This window comes from Culex pipiens, chromosome 3 (assembly GCF_016801865.2).
Source record: "Culex pipiens pallens isolate TS chromosome 3, TS_CPP_V2, whole genome shotgun sequence".
Taxonomy (NCBI): domain Eukaryota; kingdom Metazoa; phylum Arthropoda; class Insecta; order Diptera; family Culicidae; genus Culex; species Culex pipiens.
This window is the reverse complement of record NC_068939.1, coordinates 59,919,219-59,942,520: the sequence shown is the minus strand read 5'-3', so window position 1 is coordinate 59,942,520 and position 23,302 is coordinate 59,919,219. Positions and strand designations below refer to the sequence as shown.

Genomic DNA, 23,302 nt, shown 5'->3' with positions numbered 1-23,302 from the left:
CTTGAAAACGGTGCACTTTATCAAAATTTCACTTCAGTACTTTTTTATTGCAAATTCGATTTTACATCGAAAAATGAAGTTGATTTTTTTTTGCGACCAATTATTCGAATTTTTGAAAAAAATCAGTGACAAAATATTCAATAAAAAATCACCAATTTTTTTTTTACCGTGTATCATTATTTTCAGTGTAGTCCATATCCATACCTACAACTTTGCCGAAGACACCAAATCGATCAAAAAATTCCTTCAAAAGATACCGATTTTTGAAAAATGTAAGAAAAAAAAACGAAAAAAAATTTTTGTTCGTGATTCGGATAATTGAACTTTGGATAAGCGAGTTTGTAATTTATTTTTTTTGTTTGATTCGTTTTTCGTGTTTATGGAAAACATTAAAACCTTTTTACTTTTAGAAGTGTTAAAAATTTGTTTTTTTTTTTTCAATTTTTCATAAAAAAACTTGTGGTTAAGCATGAACTCTTTTTAGCTAGATTGTCCATAGAATAAAAATTTAAACATCAAAAGTTGATTTATAATTAACTATCGCAATCTACAAAATAAATAGAAATGTTTAGAACTTGTTATGCACGAGTTCCTAGATTTATTTATTTTTAGAAAGCATAATCATTCATTTAAAACAAAAAAAAAAACAAGTGTAAAAATTTAAAATTCAGTGTTGTTTTACTTTTTACCATCCCTTTTCTTTTCCAGTTAAAACTTTGTGAAATAAATAAATTGAACCATTAAATTTTATTTATTGTACACTCAAAATTCAAAGTCGAGAGAATCGTTCCCTCAAAATTTATTGACGTTTGCCCTACACCCTTACCGTCCTTTAGCCATAAAAATCAGCTAAGCCGGGTATTGAAAGTCGCCAGGATAAACTTTTTTTTTTGCTGCTACACAGACTGGAAGAAGGATGCTGTTCGTCGCCGGATTTTCAGGATCGCCTCCATCCCTCATCAATTATAGATTTGCAATCAATCTTCCCTTCTTCTTCGGTCCGCCCCTTTCTCATTACCATACAGGACGACAAAGCACAGTGTGCAACGCTCTGTAACGGGGAACGAACGGAAGCTGCGGAAAGTTGGTGCGAGTTGCTTTTCAAACTATTGTTGTAAAGTGCGTGAACTTTATATGACTTCCGGCTGTCAAAAATGCCACGACTTTGGCGGTGTGCTTGGCGTTCTCCGTTCTCCATATCAGCATTTGAATATTTTATGCGGCACTCTCGGTGAATAGGATGTGTGTGAATACAATTCCCCAGCGGCGGGCTCGTGCTTTATAGCTATACGCTCAAATTGAAATGTTGGGGTGAAATTGTGCAAACTATCGGGCATTTTTGAAGAGTGAAGAAGCTATACAAAACAGCCCTTTACCCCATTAATTTGTTATTTTTATGTTTAAATTGAAGTAGTCACAATCTCTAACAACTTCATTATTCTCTGCCTCTTTCAGACGATTATAACGACAGATCTAGATAATCTACCGGTGAACAATGCGCTGCTCCAGCTGGTCAGCACCAGCAACACCGCGGTCAGCAGCCCCGGGAACAATGGCAATGGCGGCAGCAGCAGTAGCGCCAGCTCATCGCTGGGATCGTCCGCCGATCCGGACCTGTGCTCGCCGAGCGTGCAGAACCTGTGTCCGGACGATCTGCAGTGCTACAAGATTGCCCGGGGCTGTATCGAGGAGCTGGCGCTGTACCTGAAGCCGTACCCGAACGGGAACGCCGGTGGACTTCTGTCGCGTCCGATGCAGCGCAAACTGGTCACCCTGGTCAACTGTCAGTTGATTGAGGATGAAGGACGTGCGCGATCGTTACGTGCCGCTCGCTCGCTAGGCGAACGAACGGTCACCGAGCTGATCCTGCAGCATCAGAACCCGCAACAGCTGAGTACGAACCTGTGGGCGGCCGTGAGGGCACGGGGCTGTCAGTTTCTGGGGCCGGCCATGCAGGAGGAAGTGCTGAAGCTGGTGTTGCTAGCGCTGGAGGATGGATCGGCGTTGTCGCGGAAGGTGCTGGTGATGTTCGTGGTGCAACGGCTTGAGCCGCACTTTCCGCAGGCTTCCAAGACTAGCATCGGGCACGTGGTCCAGCTGCTGTACCGGGCCAGCTGTTTTAAGGTGTCCAAGCGGGAGGGTGATTCGTCGTTGATGCAGTTGAAGGAAGAGTTCCGTACTTACGAGGCGTTGCGACGGGAGCACGATGCACAAATAGTACAAATTGCGACTGAAGCGGGCCTCCGGATAGCGCCGGATCAGTGGTCCTCGTTGCTGTACGGCGACACGGCCCACAAGTCGCACATGCAAAGCATCATCGACAAGCTGCAAACGCCGCAGTCCTTTGTGCAATCCGTGCAAGAGTTGATCATCGCCCTGCAGCGAACCGGCGACCCGGCTAACCTGTCCGGGCTGCGGATGCACTTGAAGCATCTCGCCGGGATCGATTCGAACGCCGAAAATCATGTGCCAACGTGGCGCGAGTGCTCCACAGCGCTGGAAGCGGTCAAGCGGGTCGTTATAGGCCTGGTTGACTTTGTACAGCACCACGGCAACCGGAAGCTGCAGGAACCGGGCCACCTAGCTCACAATAGCAAGTATAAAATTAGCCTTTGCCGCGATCTGAATCTCCGGGGGACGTGTCCGCGTGGTCCGAACTGTACCTTTGCCCACTCGGAAGAGGAGCTGGAAAAGTACCGCACGAAGCTACGCACCAAGAACATCCGTACGCCAAACGGGAAAGACCACGTCGGCGTCGGCGAGTACATGGGAGATCTCGGAATGCCATCCGGGTCGCAGCACGGCGGATACCATTCGTCCGGCGAGGAAGCTTCGCCATTGCGTTATCCAAAGTCAACGCCTCCAATGCGATACCTAGACAAATCACCAATGAGCAGTCACAGCCATGCCAGCCATGGCAGCAGTAGCAATAGTAACAGTAGTCACAATAGTCACCTAGCACCGATCCCGGCCCCACCTCCGCCGCATATCCAGCCTCATCATCCTTCCTCCTATCCGAACGTGCCACCCCAGCCATCGCCACTTCAGCAGCAGCACGGTGCCAACGGAGGACGAAGTTTCAACTTCAACCCCAGCATGCCGTACGGCGCACGACCTCCGCCCCCACCGATGCAACCTCCGCCTTCCGTACGAGGAAACTTCATCCGACCGCCGAACGGAAACTACAATATGGGCCATCATCCACCGCTGCCACCCATGCCGCACAACGGACCGATGCAAAACCATCATACATATCCCGGCAGCGGTGGCCAACCAGTTCCTCCTCCCCAGCTCGAACAGATGCATCCGCCGCCCCCTCCACCACCCATGCTGAACGCTCCACCACCGCCGTACCTAGGCCAGGGCTATCCGAACGAATACCCAAACACCGCCGACAACAACAACAAAATGGACCAACGGCGCCAGTTCAACCCGTGGGATACCCAACAACCTCCACCCCAACAATCCGGCCATCCCGCTCCACCGCCAGTTAACATGATGGGCCACCAAACACCCAAATCCTATCACCCGCAGCCACCTCCGCCGTCCATGATGGGCAAAGTTGGCCACATGCCGCCACCGCCGCCGCAGCACCATCCACTGCCTCAGCAACAACAACAACCGCCACCTCCGTCGTTGGCACCACCTCCCCCGCAGCAACACCAACAACAATCCCATCCCAACGCGGGTAAATTCTACCCCACGGCAGGAAACGGTCCGCTGCATCACCACGTCGCCGCAGCCGCCGCCGCCGCCAAACAACGTGACTATCGCGAGAAGCACCACAACGGAGGTCGACACATGCCACCGCACGGTGGCCACTCCCAGCAGCAGCACCAACCGCCCCCCGTCGCAGCCTACGGCAACGGAAACCGAAGCAGCATGCACACGCCACTGCCGCAGAATCCGACGCAGACGACGCCGTCAAGCCAAACCAACAACGGCGGAACCATGATGAACGGCTACCACGGCGGAAGTGCGTTCCCGTTCAATCGTAGCGAGGCCCAGGAACTGTTCAAAATTCTCGGCTCGAGCAACGCGGCCGAGCTGGCCCAATTCGCCACGATGGCCGGTGCGGCGCAGGACAAATTCGTTCGATCGGACTCGCTGCTAGCGGACGACGATCTGGTCATCCCGGAGAACGACTACTCCAGCGCTGGCGGCAGTGTCACGGGCGCCAAGTTCGGTCCCATTTCCCGCATGACCAACAACCTGCTGGGTAGCGGCGCCGGCAAGCAACGCGGAGAGTTCCCCTTCGCCAGCAGTCTGCTCGACGCGGACTGGCTGCAAAACCTGCAGCACCATCTGTACAACGATTCCCTCGGGGAGCAGTCTTCGTCCAACTGTTCGTCCACCTCGTCGTCATTTTACCAAAACTCGCACCCGAATCAGAACCAGCAGCAGCACCAACTTCCGGTGAGCGCAGCTCACACCAACAGCAAACAGCACGAACCCAACAACAACACCCTCGATCTGGATCTGTTCCAGGTCGATCGCAAGCTGGCCGACTACGGAACCGGCGCCGACAATCAATCGAACGTTACATCACAACTGTTACATCATCACCAGCAGCAGCAGCAACATCAACAACAATCCCAACATCATCCCCACCACACGATGGCGGCGGCCGCGGCAGCTCTGCTGTCATCACATCACCATCATCAACAGCAGCAGCAGCAACAACAGTTTGCCCAGCAACATGCGGCGGCACTGCAGCAGCAGCAGCAGCACGTGATGCAAAAGTTGCAGAGTGTGCTCGCGGATCCGGTTCAGCGGTTCAGCGATCTGATGGTGAACGGCGGCGGTGGCGGAGTGCAAAGCGAGCTGAAGATTCACAGCCTGAAGGATCTGAAGGTAAGGGGACATTACAGATAGTATGACACCTAAAAAACTCTGAAAGCAAAGAAAAAAAATGTTTTATTAGACCTGTAAAAAAAACTCCAGATTTGAAAAGAAAGACTCCTCAATTCTGAGAAAATTGCTGGTTTGGTGATTTGACTTATGGGTCATTCCATCTGAAGCGGAACAGCACTTGAAAATTGCCATCTCCGATTCTGCCCAAATTTGGCAGAGCTGTTGAGACTATCAAAACATGCAAAAATCCCGAATTTCATCCAAATCGGACCACCCCCTCCATTTTTGTACCCTCCCAAAAAATCAACTTTTTGGCGATTTTTGAGCGAAACCCCTATCTTCAAACGACGATAACTCAGGAACCACAAATCTTAGAGGGTCGGTCTTAGACTCAATTTTGAAGGAAATTGTACGTAGAATCCATTTCTGTGATAAAAATTTAGATTAAAATATGTTTTCTACCTGTATTGCGCAATTGAAAACTTTAAATGGCCATATCTCAAAACAGCCCTATTTATTTTTTGAATTTCATCGTATTTCCCGTCCGATTTTACATAAGAATCACTTATCGACAGAAAGGAATATGTTTTGTTCCAGAGATATCGAATTTTAAAGTTTTGAGTATTTGCGATTACCTAAATTAGCTACACTCGCCGCCTCTGCTAGAAGCACTGAGTCGTGCTTGATGAATAATTACTACCTGGTGTTCTGTAAGATGAATTATTTTTATAATTTTATACGATTTTGAGATAATCAATACCTTGAACAATCTTTTTTTGTTTAAGGAATATTTATTGGGTAATTTTCAATGCACTGATCTTCATGATCTCAGTGTCATTAAAGCATATTAAGTAAAATTTGAACTTTGAATATTTATTTGCAAATGCTACAGAGTTTTTACAATATAATTTTCAAAAAAATATCATTTTTCTATTATTTTTATATTTTTCCTAATTCCTAATTTCTTCCCACTTTATCAAATTATTTCTTTTATTTGAAGTGAGAACAAATGTAGAGCTGGCTGTGATAGATGAAATAACTCTCATGGGGTCTAGAGCTATTGCCATGTGCGGTAGCGAAATAGTGCCATTCAGCAAAAACCCCAAAACCTGCCTTACGGTTTGAAAGGTTGATCATATTAAACCGATTTTTATATTGTGAGCCAGTTTCATCTGAATAATTGATGATTTTTTTCGATTCTGTTACGTGTGGACAGCAGCTTTATCGTCTTTCAAGTTTTCTAAATGATTGACAAACAAAAAAAAAGATTGTTGTTCGGACGGTGTCGAAATCAACACAACTGAATTTGATCTTAATCAGATAATAAGTCAGATTAATCTTTGTGATTTACTTACATTTTTCAGTTTTATACTATCCAGAAATCCTCCTCCTTAATCATACTTCACGAGAGTTTTATTCATGTTAGTTCATAATTTTTAGCACGATAATGTATCGTACACTTTTTCTTAAGTGTTACTTACAAGATCAATTGCAATTTCCTGCTAGCTCTGCGGGAATTCCATTCTTTGGCTCCATTGGGCAACCACACAAATTCACTGTATACTATATTTTAATTTAAGATTATACAGCAGTTTCCTACAGTGGTGTACATGCAATATTTGCCTATTTTGCTAATGATTATTTGGGATGAAATCTTATTTCAATAAAAGCAGGTAGCAGTTATTGATCAGCACGACTTAGTGCTTCTAGCAGAGGCGGCGAGTGTAGCTAATTTAGGTAATCTCAAATACTCAAAACTTTAAAATTCGATATCTCTGGAACAAAACATATTCCTTTTTGTCGATAAGTGATTCTTATGTAAAATCGGACGGGAAATACGATGGTGAGGTCAAATTCAAAAAATAAATAGGGCTGTTTTGAGAAACGGCCATTTAAAGTTTTCAATTGCGCAATACAGGTAGAAAACATGTTTTAATCTAAATTTTTATCACAGAAATGGATTCTACGTACAATTTCCTTCAAAATTGAGTCAAGACCGACCCTCTAAGATTTGTGGTTCCTGAGTTATCGTCGTTTGAAGATAGGGGTTTCGCTCAAAAATCACCAAAAAGTTGATTTTTTGGGAGGGTACAAAAATGGAGGGGGTGGTCCGATTTGGATGAAATTCGGGATTTTTGCATGTTTTGATAGTCTCAACAGCTCTGCCAAATTTGAGCAGAATCGGAGATGGTAATTTTCAAATTTGCATTTTTTCTTGCACACTTCAGGTGGAATGACCCTTATGTAAGATTGCCAATGTTTTGAAAAATTTAATTTTGTGAGTGTCAACTGGTTTGTTTTGATTAACCCACTCCCCAAAATTTTATTTGATTTCAAATAATCCAAAACCTCCAAAACGAAACACGTCCTGAACCTCTAATTCATCATAACTAGAATTATTTTAAAAAAAAGTGCAAGAAAAGGTTTTGCCTTCCTCACCTTAATGAGGCAAGGCTATAAAATCACTCGAAAAGTGAACATCTTAAATATGATTTCTAAATATACCTTCACGTATACCTATCGACTCAGAATCAAATTCTGAACAAGTGTCTGTGGGAATGTGTGTAGACATGATTTTTTCCACACGATTATCTCAGAACTAGCTGAACCGATTTTGGCCGGATCCGCCCTATTCTGTTCCTTTTGGGGTCCCCTAAGACCCTATTAAATTGTATTCTGTTAAGTGAAGTACTTTTAAAGTTATGCCATGAAAAATTTTTTTTGTAGCTACTATAAAGGGTGATTTTTTCCTAACCTCAAAGGTCGGGTCTTTTTGATTATGCGCGAGAGTCGCGCAGCATGCATATCGCCCGGTTGCCACATTGCTTAAGCAGTGTCTGCGTCTCTTCTGGAAAAAGTCTGTATTAATTATGTTGCTGGATGCATCATTTTGTTTCGACAAAGATTTACACGATCTTTTTTACTGAAATATTCAACTCATAAGACAATGTTTACTAAGCTACCGGCTCCGTGGCTTAATGGTTACGGCTTCTGTCTCACAAGCAGAAGGTTCAGGGATCAAATCCCGGTCGGTACCTATGAAATTTGGAATCATGAATTTGAACTTTGAATATGAACAAAAAAAAACGAAAAATGAATCAGGTGGGATTCGAAACTCACACCTTTGTATTGGTGGTCTGGGACGCTAAGCAGTCGGCCATCAGAAGGTTTACACTCTAGTAGTGAATTGATCCGTAGTGTTGAACATGCTATCTTCTCATATTAAATACGCGCTGATCCCTGATTTGCCTGAGGGGATTGGAAGTCTAAATATAGATCGAGTTTCCTTCAGATGCTTGCTTCTATGTTTAGGCGGGGCCGAACAATGCCCAGCGACCTCGGAATTGGACCGCAAGGAGCTCTGTCATTCTGAAACGGGTCGTTGGAAGCAGCGCGAGGGCTATCACCACCTAATACCCGGGACTGAGATACGTTGTATCAGCATTCGGCATATATAGGGCGTCCAATAGGGGGATGGCGTCGCTATTTTTAGACCACGTTTTCCACTTTTTCTCATCGAAACCGACTACCTTATCGACTTCATTTTGCTGGGCGAGATAGGACGCCGTCTATTTTTAGACGATGACTCAGCACTTTTCCACTCTTGCGCTTAAAAAAACCAGATGGCAGCACGATGTAACGCCACGTCCCTATTTTCCCGGGTTTTGAATTTCCCGGGAAACGGGAAAAATATTTTTGGAATCCCGGGAATTCCCGGGATCCCGGGATATTTTTGAATCAGTAATAAAATCTATGTTTCATTATATTTGTTATGTTTTCAAACTTAAAATCATTGAATTAGCTTAATAATATCAAATGGTTATAATCCTCACTTCAATCTAAACAAAGACGACAGTTTTAAAATAGCCTAAAAGATTTTTTTTTGTCTTTGTGGTGTTTAGGATTTTATATCAACTACTATTTTTAATTCCAGTATAATTAATCATTTTTTTATTTGCGAATCAAATTACATAATTCTTTTTTTTGAAAAGGTCCAATAAGCTTTTGTTTTCCATATGTTTATAGGACCTATTCAAAAAAACTTTGGAATTCTTTCATATTTTTTTTCTTTTATATATATTTTATATGACATGACTAAAACAGCTAGAAAACAAACAACGACAATAAATAAAATGATACCAGTCAATGTAAAATTTTAGATAAGTTTTGAATTCATTGTTTTATATAAAACATATTTTACAAATTATCTTCAAGTTACTACCGCCAACCGAGGGAAAATCAGAACTACAGTCTAAATAGGTACAGGAGATTTTAGAGCAATACATTTGGAAGTACAAATTGTTTTGTTCTGTTACTGTTTCAACCGAAGTAATCCAAAACGTCATGCAAATATTTTTTGCTTTAATAGCTGTATTTATTCGTTACATTTGTACGTATTTGCCCTGGATGCCGGTGTTTGATTATAAATAATTTGATATGAGATTGTTTTTTTTTATTTAAAATCGAAAATATACGTAAATATATCCAGTTTTTCAAAAAAATAAAATAATAGAGAAAAAAATGTAAAGCACTAGGCATTTTGCGGACCTGGTAATTCAAATTATAATATTTTTTCCTTAAATGCCAATTTAATGCTGAGATTTGCTGAATACAAATTTTAATTCGCAGTAATTTTGAGTTTTGACCCAGAAGGAGGGTAACCGTATAAATTAGAGCAACACATGTCTCATGGTGAGAAACATTGGAAAGTGATAAACATTGAATAAAGAAGTTGATTAGCGAAAAAATTTGTGCACTGAATTCCGCCGGGGAATTGAACCCCGTTCTATCTCATACCGTGAGAACGCATCACCGATCTGCCAACGGAACCAAACCACCGTGCTGAGAGGCGACCTCTTAGAACGTGATCTGTTTCTACTGGGTAATCGTATGACATTTGTTCCATGTCTCCGACGCAACCATAACACCAATTCTTTCGCTCTTCTATTATGTCAATTTCTCTCTCTTTCCAGTGGCTCTCCGAGATCCTTGTGGATCAAGTATATTTTTAGAAGCATTTGTGTCGTTGTTCATTAGGGTCATTGGGTGAATACTGAACACCTCGACCCAAATGCGACGTATAAACGCGGTTGCCTACTTGAACAATGACAACATTTGAGTGGATTAAAGCCACCGGCTTATTTTCGCAGTAATTTTGAGTTTTGACCCAGAAGGAGGGTAACCGTATAAATTAGAGCAACACATGTCTCATGGTGAGAAACAGTGCACAAATTTTTTCGCTAATCAACTTCTTTATTCAATGTTTATCACTTTCCAATGTTTCTCACCATGAGACATGTGTTGCTCTAATTTATACGGTTACCCTCCTTCTGGGTCAAAACTCAAAATTACTGCGAAAATAAGCCGGTGGCTTTAATCCACTCAAATGTTGTCATTGTTCAAGTAGGCAACCGCGTTTATACGTCGCATTTGGGTCGAGGTGTTCAGTATTCACCCAATGACCCTAATGAACAACGACACAAATGCTTCTAAAAATATACTTGATCCACAAGGATCTCGGAGAGCCACTGGAAAGAGAGAGAAATTGACATAATAGAAGAGCGAAAGAATTGGTGTTATGGTTGCGTCGGAGACATGGAACAAATGTCATACGATTACCCAGTAGAAACAGATCACGTTCTAAGAGGTCGCCTCTCAGCACGGTGGTTTGGTTCCGTTGGCAGATCGGTGATGCGTTCTCACGGTATGAGATAGAACGGGGTTCAATTCCCCGGCGGAATTCAGTGCACAAATTTTTTCGCTAATCAACTTCTTTATTCAATGTTTATCACTTTCCAATGTTTCTCACCATGAGACATGTGTTGCTCTAATTTTAATTCATTTTATTGTTCTACTATTTTCACAACCAAATCTGAATTTCCAGACCAAAATATGATTTTTTTTTCAATTTCGGGAATTCCCGGGACAAATTATAGAAAATCCCGGGATTCGGGAATTCCCGGTTTAGGAAAAATCCCGGGATTTTTGTCTCGGGAATTCCCGGGATGGACGCACTAGGCATATACAAAGTCTGATACAAACTATACTTTCCCATAATTTCGCTACCGGTTAGCGGGTATTGGATTGGACCACACACACACACACACACACATAAGACAATGTTTACTAAGACTAGGGGGGACAGCATGCAATTCCATCGTGCACCTAATGTTGGCATATTAGCACTTTTAAATTCAATAACAGCCCCCCCCCCTCCCCTTTCTCCTTTATTTTGGAGATTTGGTTAAAAAAGAATTGAAATTTGCTTTTCAAAATCAAACCATCCACATTAACGACCCCCGGGTCTTTTGTGGTCTCTATTGCAAGTTTCTGCTTGAACCTAGGAGTCCGAAGGCTTGAATGGAGAGAGCACCCAAACCTCTTTCTACTCCAAGGAACCTTCCACCCCAGTGTTTGAACTGACGACCTTTGGATTGCGAGTCCAACCGCCGCCAGCGATTCCACCGGAGTAGGCTTGGTTTGGTGTGTTGTTTGTACTTATGGCATGGAGACGACTCCTACACCTGGAATGACTTAACGGCCTAACAACAACCAAGGCCGGGACCGACATTTTACGTCCTCATCCGATGGAAGGTTGAAGCAGATGGGAATCCAACCCAGAATCATCCATAAAATGAAAATTAATAAAAAAAAAATCTAGAATTAATTTGAAAATACAACCTAAACTACAACATGAATGTAAGAAAGGCACCTAACACCTTGAGGTGGATTAAGTTACGTTTTTTTTTCTTTTTCCTTAATTTAGAAATAGAAAAATTTCAGTATTTTAATAAAGTTCAAGCAAAACTTCATTAAAAGCAGTTTTTACATTTATTGAAAATTCAAGAAAAAATATAAAACATTGCAAAATGGTCAACAAATATATGTATGTATATTTTTACTAATCAATTTGATAAAAACACATGATTTATATTCAAAATATTAAAAAGCAATTTGTTTATCGTTGTTTAATATTTTTGGTTAATTAAAATACAATTAAAAAAAACTATTTTTGCGTTTTCTTTCAGATAAGTGCTGATTAATGTTCTTTTAAAATCTGTATGGAATTTGGTGGAGCAAAGAAACTATTTTCATTTTTTGAATATTCTAATAAACAATATTTTCAAAAAATAGTTGTAGATCTGATATGAAAAACTTTTTTATTTGTAAACTGCATGTTAGAAATCTTTTAAAATGCTTCAATTAAAAAAATTAAGCTAAAATGCACAGAATAGCGATTTATCGATTGTCTACAATCTACACTGTTATCAATAGATATGCTTAAGGTACCCAAAAATATATTTTTACAGACTCTCTGTGCGTTTCGAAAAGGATTTTTTTTGTCTTCGGTGCCTTCCGAGCTACGATGCTATAAACGAAGTTTGTTCAGTTGCAGGTCATATCTAATGCAGGTCTGAGATTTTTAGTTGAGCTTGTTTAGAGAAACTAGCCACCGATGTGCCTTACGAGCATTGATGCTACTTTCAAGCGATGTAGTGCTAATGTTGTTTCAATCCTTTCTTCCCCGCCAGGCTCAACAGACGATGTCATCGTCCGGTATGTCGCCGGTCGTCGTCGTTCCCACGTCGTCAACCATCGGCGGTGGCGTCTCTTCGGGTTCGCCATCATCGGCGTCTTCCGGTGCGGTACCGCCGCCGGCGGTAACCTCCACACCCCTGTGGAACAATCTGTTCGATCTGTCCGGCATGAAGCAGCGCGAGCGGCAGCACGAGGGGGGCGACCTGGTCGGTGGAGCCACCTCCTCCTCGGACAGTGGCAATCTGAGCGGGAGCACGGCGGGGCTCAACAGCAGCACGACCAGCAGCAGCATGAGCAACAGTCACAACTGTAACAACAACGAGGACTCGTACGAGGCTGGCATCGCGGACGATATGCGCGAGTTGGCACTGCGGCTCGAGTCCGAGCTTAACATTAATTAGGAGGAGGACGGTGGCCAACCAACCAAACACACACACACACACTCATAGGATTAACACGTACACACATGCATACACTTTGACTGATTGTGATCAACATCTCCTATAGAAGAAGAAGAAAACGCGGACGGCGGGGAAACCGAAACGAAAAATGGGAGAGAAAAGAGTTATATTCATATTTCATTAAATGAAATCCAAGATCGCGAGATACCAATTTTAAAAATTATTAACGCAAAGTGCGCGAAAACAAAAGCGATTAACGCGGCGTCGCGACGTCACCTCTCGGCGTCGCCTGTGTAGACACACTATATTATTCAATGTTTGTTTTAGAAACGTTTCTTTTCTGTTTTGCAGAAAACGTGTGTTTTTAGAATATATAATATATATTTTTTCGGATCGAAACAAAACTGCTATTTAGGGAGAGAGGGAGAAGAAGAGAAAGTTACTCAGCAAGAAGAGGAGGAGAAGGAAGCAGCAAGCAGAGAAGGTTAGGAAGGACGTAGGAAAGAACCCGTTTTCTAGGAACTTCAAGTAAAAGAATTAGCTAATATATACAAAATGGAAAGTAACACACATTATACATATATACAAGAGAGAGAAAAAACTCGTTTTTTCCTAGAATCGTGCGCTGACAGTAAAGAGAAACAGAACAATAGAGAGAGAGGGAGCGTAGCAACGCAACTGTCAAACACACACACTTTAAAGCAAGCAAGCAAAAACAAAAAGTCTAGTAAATCAAACAAAAGCTTAGAAGAGGAGCCAAGCAACCGATATAGAAAGCGTGATATAGACCAGGAAAAATGGTGATTCATTATTATTATTATTGATGGTTATATTGCAAATTGAAAATTATAATTATTCTATTTATTAAATGTTTATATTGCTAAATATTATCACTTACTCGCTATTCGTTATTTGTAACTAGTATTTCTATTGAGACAAACAGAAGAAAAAAATAAGTAAAAACAAGAATTATCGCTGGAAGCTTTACACACACAGACACAAAAAAGTCACTATAAAGTGGTTTAGGAGAGATGAAAACGGGAGCGCGTTTTAATTATTCGTATATGTTTTAGCTTGTTTTTTCGTTACTGCAAAACACACACACAGCAAGAAAAAATGTATAATTATGAATTATATATTTTTCACTTATAATCAAACGTTTACATAGTAGCCAATTATTAACTCTTTTTATTGTACACAATAGCGTGTCCCAAAAAAACACGAAGTCGAGGAATTCAATGTGCTCAGTTCTCAAATGATAGAAAATCATGTTAGAAACAACTCTCTCATACATGAAAACTTTCGGAAAAATCGTTTACCACGTTCCCTGGGCATTTTTTTGAAAAAAGTCAGTTTTTTCGACAATTTCACAAAATCTGCTTAGAAAAAATGGAAAATTTTAAAATTTCAAATAGCCTATACCATTAAATGATGGTCTGTGGTCCAATAAACAAGTTAATGTATCGATTTGGCCTTTTAAAACCTTGTTTTTACTTTCCCGGTAGCTTTTATGTCGAAAAATACGAGTTTTTTCTTTACTTTTTTTCAATCTTTTCCCTCGGTATTGAACACAAAAATTTCCTCATATGTGAAAATACATGCATCTTGTAGGAAATTTTCCGCCGAAGATTTTCGTCTAAGCAACTTTGAAGTTTCATCAACTCTGAGCTGAGATATTCCAGTGTTTGTGAAGAAAGAATATTGAATATTTGAAAATGTTGATATTAATCATCATTGGCATACAATATTAAGGATAATTTAAGCCTAATTTGAAGTGCGGCTGTATCGCATCTGTTTTGAAACATGATTGGTTCATCCTTCAATACTAAGGGCCACCTGGTGTTGTTTTCTCATGGCACACTACGTGCTAAATCAATGAATTACTTTTAGCAAATAACTCATATTTAGAGCATTTTGCATTTAAACCAATCGATGCACGTTTGCTGTGTTTCCATGGATACAAATAAACAAATAACAAATATAAGGTTCAATTGTACGCATTTCCGTGATCTGAACCATAACGTAACGTTTACACTCCCTTCTTATAACTCCTGTTGATAAATCCGATGTTCAGGTAAATTAGAAATACCACTAATATTTGGAATTTATTCTATAGGGATCCATCCATTAATCACGGTAGACATTTTTTTTAAATCTCAGCTCCCTCCCCTTCTCATGGCCAATTGTCCATAAAAAAAACTTTTTTGGATGGAGCGTGGACAATTGCCAACCCCGTACAATCGAACCATATATTTCGATGCCTCTGTGCTCTTGTACTAAGCTTACTGGTTTTCCTATCTAGATAGCATAAGAGAGCACAGATGCATCGATTTGTTATTTGTTTATTTGTATCCATGGAAACACAGCAAACGTGCATCGATTGGTTTAAATGCAAAATGCTCTAAATATGAGTTATTTGCTAAAAGTAATTCATTGATTTAGCACGTAGTGTGCCATGAGAAAACAACACCAGGTGGCCCTTAGTATTGAAGGATGAACCAATCATGTTTAAAAACAGATGCGATACAGCCGCACTTCAAATTAGGCTTAAATTATCCTTAATATTGTATGCCAATGATGATTAATATCAACATTTTCAAATATTCAATATTCTTTCTTCACAAAAACTGGAATATCTCAGCTCAGAGTTGATGAAACTTCAAAGTTGCTTAGACGAAAATCTTCGGCGGAAAATTTCCTACAAGATGCATGTATTTTCACATATGAGGAAATTTTTGTGTTCAATACCGAGGGAAAAGATTGAAAAAAAGTAAAGCAAAAACTCGTATTTTTCGACATAAAAGCTACCGGGAAAGTAAAAACAAGGTTTTAAAAGGCCAAATCGATACATTAACTTGTTTATTGAACCACAGACCATCATTTAATGGTATAGGCTATTTGAAATTTTAAAATTTTCCATTTTTTCTAAGCAGATTTTGTGAAATTGTCGAAAAAACTGACTTTTTTCAAAAAAATGCCCAGGGAACGTGGTAAACGATTTTTCCGAAAGTTTTCATGTATGAGAGAGTTGTTTCTAACATGATTTTCTATCATTTGAGAACTGAGCACATTGAATTCCTCGACTTCGTGTTTTTTTGGGACACGCTAGTACACAAGTTCATCGATTGATTTATAAAATGCAAAAAAAAACATATTTAGTGTAGCCTTGATTCTTTTATACACAAACAAATCAAACCCCTTTTACTTGTAGGCTTTTTATACATATGTATTCTAAACTAATTATTTTACATTAATTCCGCTCCGGGTTATGTAAAAGCAAGAGTAAAACTATGTTTTTTTCTTTAACGTGTATGAAATAACCGCATAGTTTAAGAGTTTCTTTTTGTTCGCCTTTCGACTTTTTCAAGTTACTTACAACAATGTGAGAAAGAAGAAAAATAATTGAAAATAGTCGTGCTCAGATCAGATTGTTTTTGTTTCGTTTTATATTTACACACAACACAGACACACTCACACATAATGAAACAAAAAAGTTGATTTTTATTAAATCAAACAATAGTTTTGCTTGATTATTATTTTTTTGGGTTTGTTCCAACAGGAGAGTTGAAAAACGATTAAAACGTCCAGCGAAAATAGACAGCAACACAAGTTCGCCGCAAAACCAATAGTTACTGTTACGTTTTAGAGAAAAAAGAAAGAGCGAGCGAAGGTGTAGAAATCAGAATAATAATTGGCAATTGAAGGTTAACATGAGTGGTAGGGCAAACAAATGAAAAGTTTCTCGTTTTAGAAGAGATTGCGCTTACGATGCTAGAGGAAGGAAATGGTTAGGAAATTTGCTTCTTTTTATTTTTTTAAACTAAGATCGGTGTGTGACGGAGAGACAAAAACGTACTAGAAAAAAAAAACACAGACACAGAAAAAAACACAACACAAAAATTCAAACAAGATCGCGTCACTCGAAGACTCAAAATTATTTACTCTAGAGCAACATCAACCCAACCGACGGCACGGAGTTTATTAGGAGAAGGAAAATCACAATACGAAAGCTCTTTTTAAAAACGGTCGATTAGAAGAAAAAAAAGTGTGCAAACTATCGCAAAATGACAAACAAATATTTGGGCTGTTGGATCACACGGGAAAATGCTCTTTGCTCGTTGAAGTTTGATGAAAGTAAGTGACTTTACAAAATTTAGCAGCCTTTTGTGCTGTGATTTTTTTTTCCTTCTTTCGTAAATATGCAACTTTTATGGTTTTATCTATTTTTTTAACAATATTTTAGTATGTTCCGTCGAAATATTTGACAATTAAAGACAGATACATGATAATACTGACGTTTTTCTTCGATAATGTTTGCATTAAACGAAAATTTCAAAAAATAAGGACATTAATTAATTTTACTATTGAAAAACATATCGTTACTTATCCATAAATTGAACATCGGAATCATGTCGTTTGAAAACACAGTGAAATTAGTTGATTAATAATGAAATTTTTCTGTTTTTCGTGAACGAAAAAATATGTTAAGTTGACGATCAAAAACTCCCATATTCCACAAATAAAATTTGTTTTTTTTTTCGATTTCATCAACATAACTTTAAAATAATTTGCAACTGCCTTAAAACTTTAAAAAAGCTACAGAAAATTCAAAAAAATCTGAAATTAATTTTTTAAAAATATATAAAATCGAACATTTTAAAACAAATTGAAATTTATATAAATTTATACTTTTTAAGTTTTAAAAACTTCAAATGTTTTTTAATGATTTTTTTGGCTTTCAGACAAAAAAAATCGATATTAAAAAAGATTTCAATATTTAAAAAAGTTGTCAAATTCGGAACCACATTGGTAAAAACGGCAAGTTTTGGAAAACAATGTTTTTTTTTTAATAATTTGTTGTGCATGTGCATAATCCTTTATTTTTTCAAAACATTCAGGCTTGACCCCGACTTTGACCAGTGCCGAGTTGCAAAAACTTGAAACAAAATTTGTACCAGCCAAAATTAAAATAATATATTTTTCTAATTGATGCATGCTAAAAATTTTAATTTTAAATTTTTGAATGCCCTAAAATTGTAAGTATTGATTTTTTTTAATTTTTTTTTTCATTCATTTCATTCATCATTCTGTTTTTTTTTTTGTATTTTCTGTTTTTTTTTCGAATTTTTAATTTGCAGATTTTTTATTTTTGATTTATTTAAATTTTTGCATTTTGAAATTTAAAAATAATAGATTATTTTTAATTAAATAATTTAAAAAAACCGCAAAAACTTGCTTAATTCTTAAACATTTCAAGATTTATCAAAATTGCATTTTTTAATAAAATTTAAAATTTATACTTTAAAAGATTTTAAAATTTTAATAAAATAATTTTTTACTTTTAATTTCTGAATTTTAAAATTAAATATGTCATAAAATTTCTTTCGCTTTTTTTTAAAATTTCTTGATTGTTTGTTTTTTTCCTTTTTCCAATAGTTTTTCAATTGTAAAATTTTTGATATATGTGATTTTTTTAAATTTAAGAATTCCAGCGTTCAAGCCTTACAATTTTGAAGATTTTATAACTCTGCGCAATTCAGAAAGAATCTGAGGTTTTTTGTTGATTTGAAAAAAGATTAAAGCCTATTTCTTTCAATATTGGAAAATAAATTATACTTTTATTGCAAAAAAATCAAAAAAATATTTTTTGATTTTAGATTTTTTATAATATTCTATGATTTAAAACACAACATATGCTCAACTTTCAATCTTGGATGTTTGGATTTTTTTAATTTGAGATGTTACAAAATCTTGGATTTTTTTTAAATTTTCAAATTGTTAATTTTCTTACGGGTTTCCAATTTATTAATTTTTGAGTTTTTTTTTAATTTTGCACTTTTGAATCTTAAGATTTTAGAGTTTTTTTATTTATTTGATATACAGTACTTGTTCGGTAACTGGGCTGAGAACGTAGCCCAGTCACCGAATGCTGCTCGCTAACTGGGCTGAAAGAAAAATAACGAGGGGACCACCGATGCGTAATATTTTCCTGATGAAATATTAAAAATAAAAGTTAATCAAATTTAGTTACAAAGCTTACTTTTGATTATTTTTTTAATTGTGACTTGAAATTGAATAAAAGTATGAAAATAGTTTTTTTATTTATTGAACATGATTTTTGCATCCTTTAACCCCTCGGTCATTCCGGTTTGTTTTGGTTTTTTGACGTTTGTCTGCTTTTTGACTGGAATACGGCCCAGTTATCGAATGCCCAGTTAAAAAGCAGCCCAGTTACCGAACAACTACTGTATGTGTTATATTGTATGTTTATATTATATGTTTATATTATATATCGATTGATACATCGATTGAAATCAAACGATCGCTTGTAATGATCAGAATTAACAATTTTTATCGCAAATGTAAAATTTAACTCAACAGTAAATTTCGAAAACGATTGGTTAAATTCTTTATTTATTTTAAAATTGCTATCAAAATTGAGAGATTGGCATACTTTCGCGATTCGTGAAATCTCAATGACAACGGAAAAAATATAAATAAAGTTTGACGATCGGAAAAATATTGTAATTTTTCGATTTGTTGGTGAAAATATCCAGAGTTTCTTAAAGGTCCTATAAGCTATTGTGTTTCATATGTTTATACTGTCGTTCTACGCATAATTGTCCCATGTTCAAAAAAGGACAACTGAGAAAAACGCGATCGAAATTTTTCAATCGGTTTCTGTGTTTCTACGCATTATTGTCCCGTGGGTCCCTATTCGCCCTATATGTCCCTAATCACCCCGGTTAACATTTTATCATTCTTATTTGTAATCCTCTTGCAGGTTAAGATGTAAACAAGATGAGATACTTCGTAAAACTTATGATTTCGTGATAGAAAATATAGAATGGTATTGAAGCATTTTTTATTAATTTTTTGGTGGTATCGGAATTTTTCAATCGCATTGAAATAATTACTCAGAAAATCGATAGAAATTTGATCACCCGAAAAAAAAATTGGATTGTATTTTAAACAGGCATCAACTGAACTTGTTCCAACATCTTTTTAAAAGTTTTTACCGACGATGCCACCCGAGCTTGATGCTGGAATGGCCATTTCATGTTACAGTTTTTTTTTGTGTGTTAAATTTGCCAACGGTTTTGTCGATTGATTCGTTTCAACAGCCCCGCAATGGCACTCTTATATTAAGGGTGAGCAAGTGGGTGCAAGCATGACAAAACCAAAAATCATTTCCAAATCAAACGAAACACGAGTGAAGAGCGGCAATGTGTGGTGCAGTTTTTCTTAAACCCAATGGGTTCATTGTGAATGAATTACATTCATTATTATTTATATGTTTATTATAAAGCAAAACAAACAAACAACAAAACGAATATCAACAACAGCAGCAACAGCACACACACAACACACACGAGTGTGTGGTGGACAACAACCATTCACTGGCATGTGGACAAATAAGAGGGGGGGAGAGTTACTCATATCGAAGAGCGAACGCAGGAATGACGAATGAAATTAGAAGGAATACCTAAACCGACGTTGCGCAGCGCGGTGTAAGACACGGTAGCGCCAACAAAAAATAGGGAGAAATTTCAACACATATTACATTAAAAAATATTACATAAAGATATGCTATTAAATAAAACAAAAAAAAAAAACATTACAGAAAAAAACGCTATTACATAACTAAATCGATTTCGATCTTTAAATCGTTTAGCTAGTGAAAAAAAAACTAAACAAAAACTAACGCTAAATTCAACACAGTTAAAAGAAATGTTTAAAGAGAGTAAAACAAAATCCTAGAACTAAACATAAAATCCCAAAAGTGGGGTAGCAGCAAACGGTTAAGGTATATAAATTTAAAGCCTGTGTGTAAGCATTTTCGATCATCCGGTGAAATCAAGCCTGCGCGGGAAAAAAAGATTAGACAGAAAACCTATATACATTTGATTATATACTAGATTTACTGAGGAAAGGAAGAAAAAAGAAACAGTTAACATTTGATATATTATTATTGTGGAGACAAACTCGGCAAGAGACGCACCGAATGCATAGCAAAGAATGTAATCTTGTCAGTCAGAATTGTGAAAAGGTGAAGCAAAAAAAGAAAGAAAAAAAAACACATTAAAAACTAAATGAAACAACACTCACCCAACAATGCCACGTTACATCTTTTCAAAACGTAACGGACACCGCGACGGAGACAGTGTGAGATTGGCCACTTTTACAATCAGTACAAACAAAAACCAACATCAAACTCTCACAACACACACACACACACAAGACCGAAATTACACACAAATCTCCCTTCGTTTTGTTTTATAAATATGTGTTTTCCAATTCGCTCAAGTAGACTATCCTCGTTTACAACGAAGTGTCTTCGGTTACTGTTGTGCAACACAACAACAACAACGCGCGTGTAACATTTTGGTTACAGTGGCGAGATTCTTGAGATTTTGTAGGTTCCGTTTGTTTAAACAGTTGCTTTTTTTGTTTCCTGTCGGTATTCGTTTCTTCTTTTTACTAGCAACTTTTAGTAGAACAAACAAATTTAAGCCGGGCAGTGCGTTTCGTCTATTGTTTTAACTTATTGCGGCAGCAGCAGCAAAAACGACCCGTCTATTGTTTTATTTCGTTCGTTGGAGAAGAATTTAAAAAAAAACGCAATCTAAACAGAAAAATCCCACGGCAAAAGCAAACGGCTAGGCAAAGTATGAAACTAATCAAAATCAATTGTTTTTGTCTTTCTGTGCTACGCTATTATTACTATGATTATAATTATTAATATTATATAACTACTACTATTAATATATTTTCTATTTGTTGGAATGTTTTCGTTGTAGTTTTTCTTTTCTCATCCCTATGTTATTATTTGTTGAACTTGAAAAAAGTCTCATTTGAAATTATCGTTTCAGAGCATTTCAAATTTGACTTTTCCAAGCTAATTTTTTTTTTTTTTTTTTTTGAAAGAACACTTCCTTTTTATTTCTGTTTCGTTCCGTTTTTTTGTAAGTACCTTCTGAACAATTCTCTGAGGAGTTTGTGTGCCAGCTTCGTCGGAGGATGAAAGGATCAAAACTGCGCATCCTCCGGTGAAAAAAAGGGAAAAAGCCGACGAGTTGGTCGCGTTTCCGGGGTTGAATGAAGTGTTAAACAATTGCCATTTGAGCAATTCTCGCTGAAACCGTCCCACTAGATGCACATGTTCTCAAATCGTTACGGCAATGTTCTCATTCGATTCAGCGCACCAAAAAACCATTAAAATAACCTTCGAACCAATGAAAATGTCAGCCATTAGCCACCTGTAAATAGAAACTTGTATTGAACTATGGATTTTTTCGAAAAAATGCCCTAATTTGGAGAAATGATATCTTCCAAAATACATTACCAAACATCAAAAAGTTATATATCGTTGGAAAGGTAATCGCGAGGGCTTTCTATCGCACTTTGAAAAACATTTCAAAAATTATTTTTTCAAGGGTAATTTTAAGAGTTTTTGAGAAACTTACTCTTAATTTTGAATTTTGACCGTGTTCGCAACCACTTATCATTACGCAACCATTTTCATTCGAAAGATTGGAAGATTTTGCATGAAATCAACTTGAGAAAAGTAGTGTAATGAAATAGTTTTCGTATAGTTATTAACGGATGAAAGAAATTGGTAAAATTTCAGTTAAAAAAAACCATAGCTCAGACTTCAGAAATGAGCCCAATTTACAGTCAAAACAAAGCAGGATTGTATTTGAGCTGAATGTACAGTCATCTGAGGCAAATCTGAACATATAGGATGAATAGGGACAGCTATTTCAACTATGCTTTCACTCATCAGATCATATTTTTAAATTGTTTATGTAAAAACATACATAAACAAACAAGTTTCTAAATTTTATGCTTTAAAGTACTCTGAAAACTAATGTCCTTACTTAGACTGTAGTCTCGATTCGCTACATTTCACTGAAGTAATATTTTATGTACAGAATTTGTTTTGGGAAGGTCTGCTTAATTTGTATAACCTCAATCGTGCACAAAAAAGTGCAAAGTTGAAATCAATAATTTTTGATCAAGTTAAAATTTTGTGGGGCTGTTGATACCATGAAAACAAGCAAAAACTCGATTTTTGTCCAAATAGGACGACGCCCTTTCATAAAACACAAGTCAATTTATGATAAATTTATCTTAATTTGAGATTAAAAACTACCTCCAATTGAAAACTGAATAAAAAATAAACTAAAATTAAAACAAAAACAAAGTGAAAAATCCCTTTACCCCACACACGGGGAAATGCTACGCACTTATTTTTTTAGGGTAATTGCCTGGTTCTCGACATAAAAGCGATTGGGTAAATCCTAGTACTACGTTTTGAAGGCAAGTGATATGGGTACCATTTGGAATATACAACGAATCAAAAATATTTTATGGTCATCGGTGACACCGCTCTTCTCTATTCTATGTAAAAAAAAATTGGGATTCATTTAACCTTAATTTTTAATTACTCTCAATATGAAAACCAAGTTTAAAATTTTTATTTGTGCAACATAAAAACATTGAAA

The 23,302-nt window shown here is 37.7% G+C and overlaps 1 protein-coding gene across 2 annotated transcripts in view; it reads left to right on the top strand.

Moving 5' to 3' along the window:
* Positions 1–15,539, top strand: part of LOC120426143 (roquin-1) — an 88,231-nt gene extending 72,692 nt beyond the window's left edge. For both annotated transcript variants that reach the window (XM_039590861.2, XM_039590860.2), the window contains exons 3-4: positions 1,456–4,854; positions 12,387–15,539. In XM_039590861.2, the coding sequence (XP_039446795.1) occupies positions 1,456–4,854; positions 12,387–12,794 (3,807 nt within the window). In that variant the 3' untranslated portion in view covers positions 12,795–15,539. The remainder of the gene's footprint in view (positions 1–1,455; positions 4,855–12,386) is intronic.
* The last annotated feature ends 7,763 nt before the right edge of the window (positions 15,540–23,302 follow it).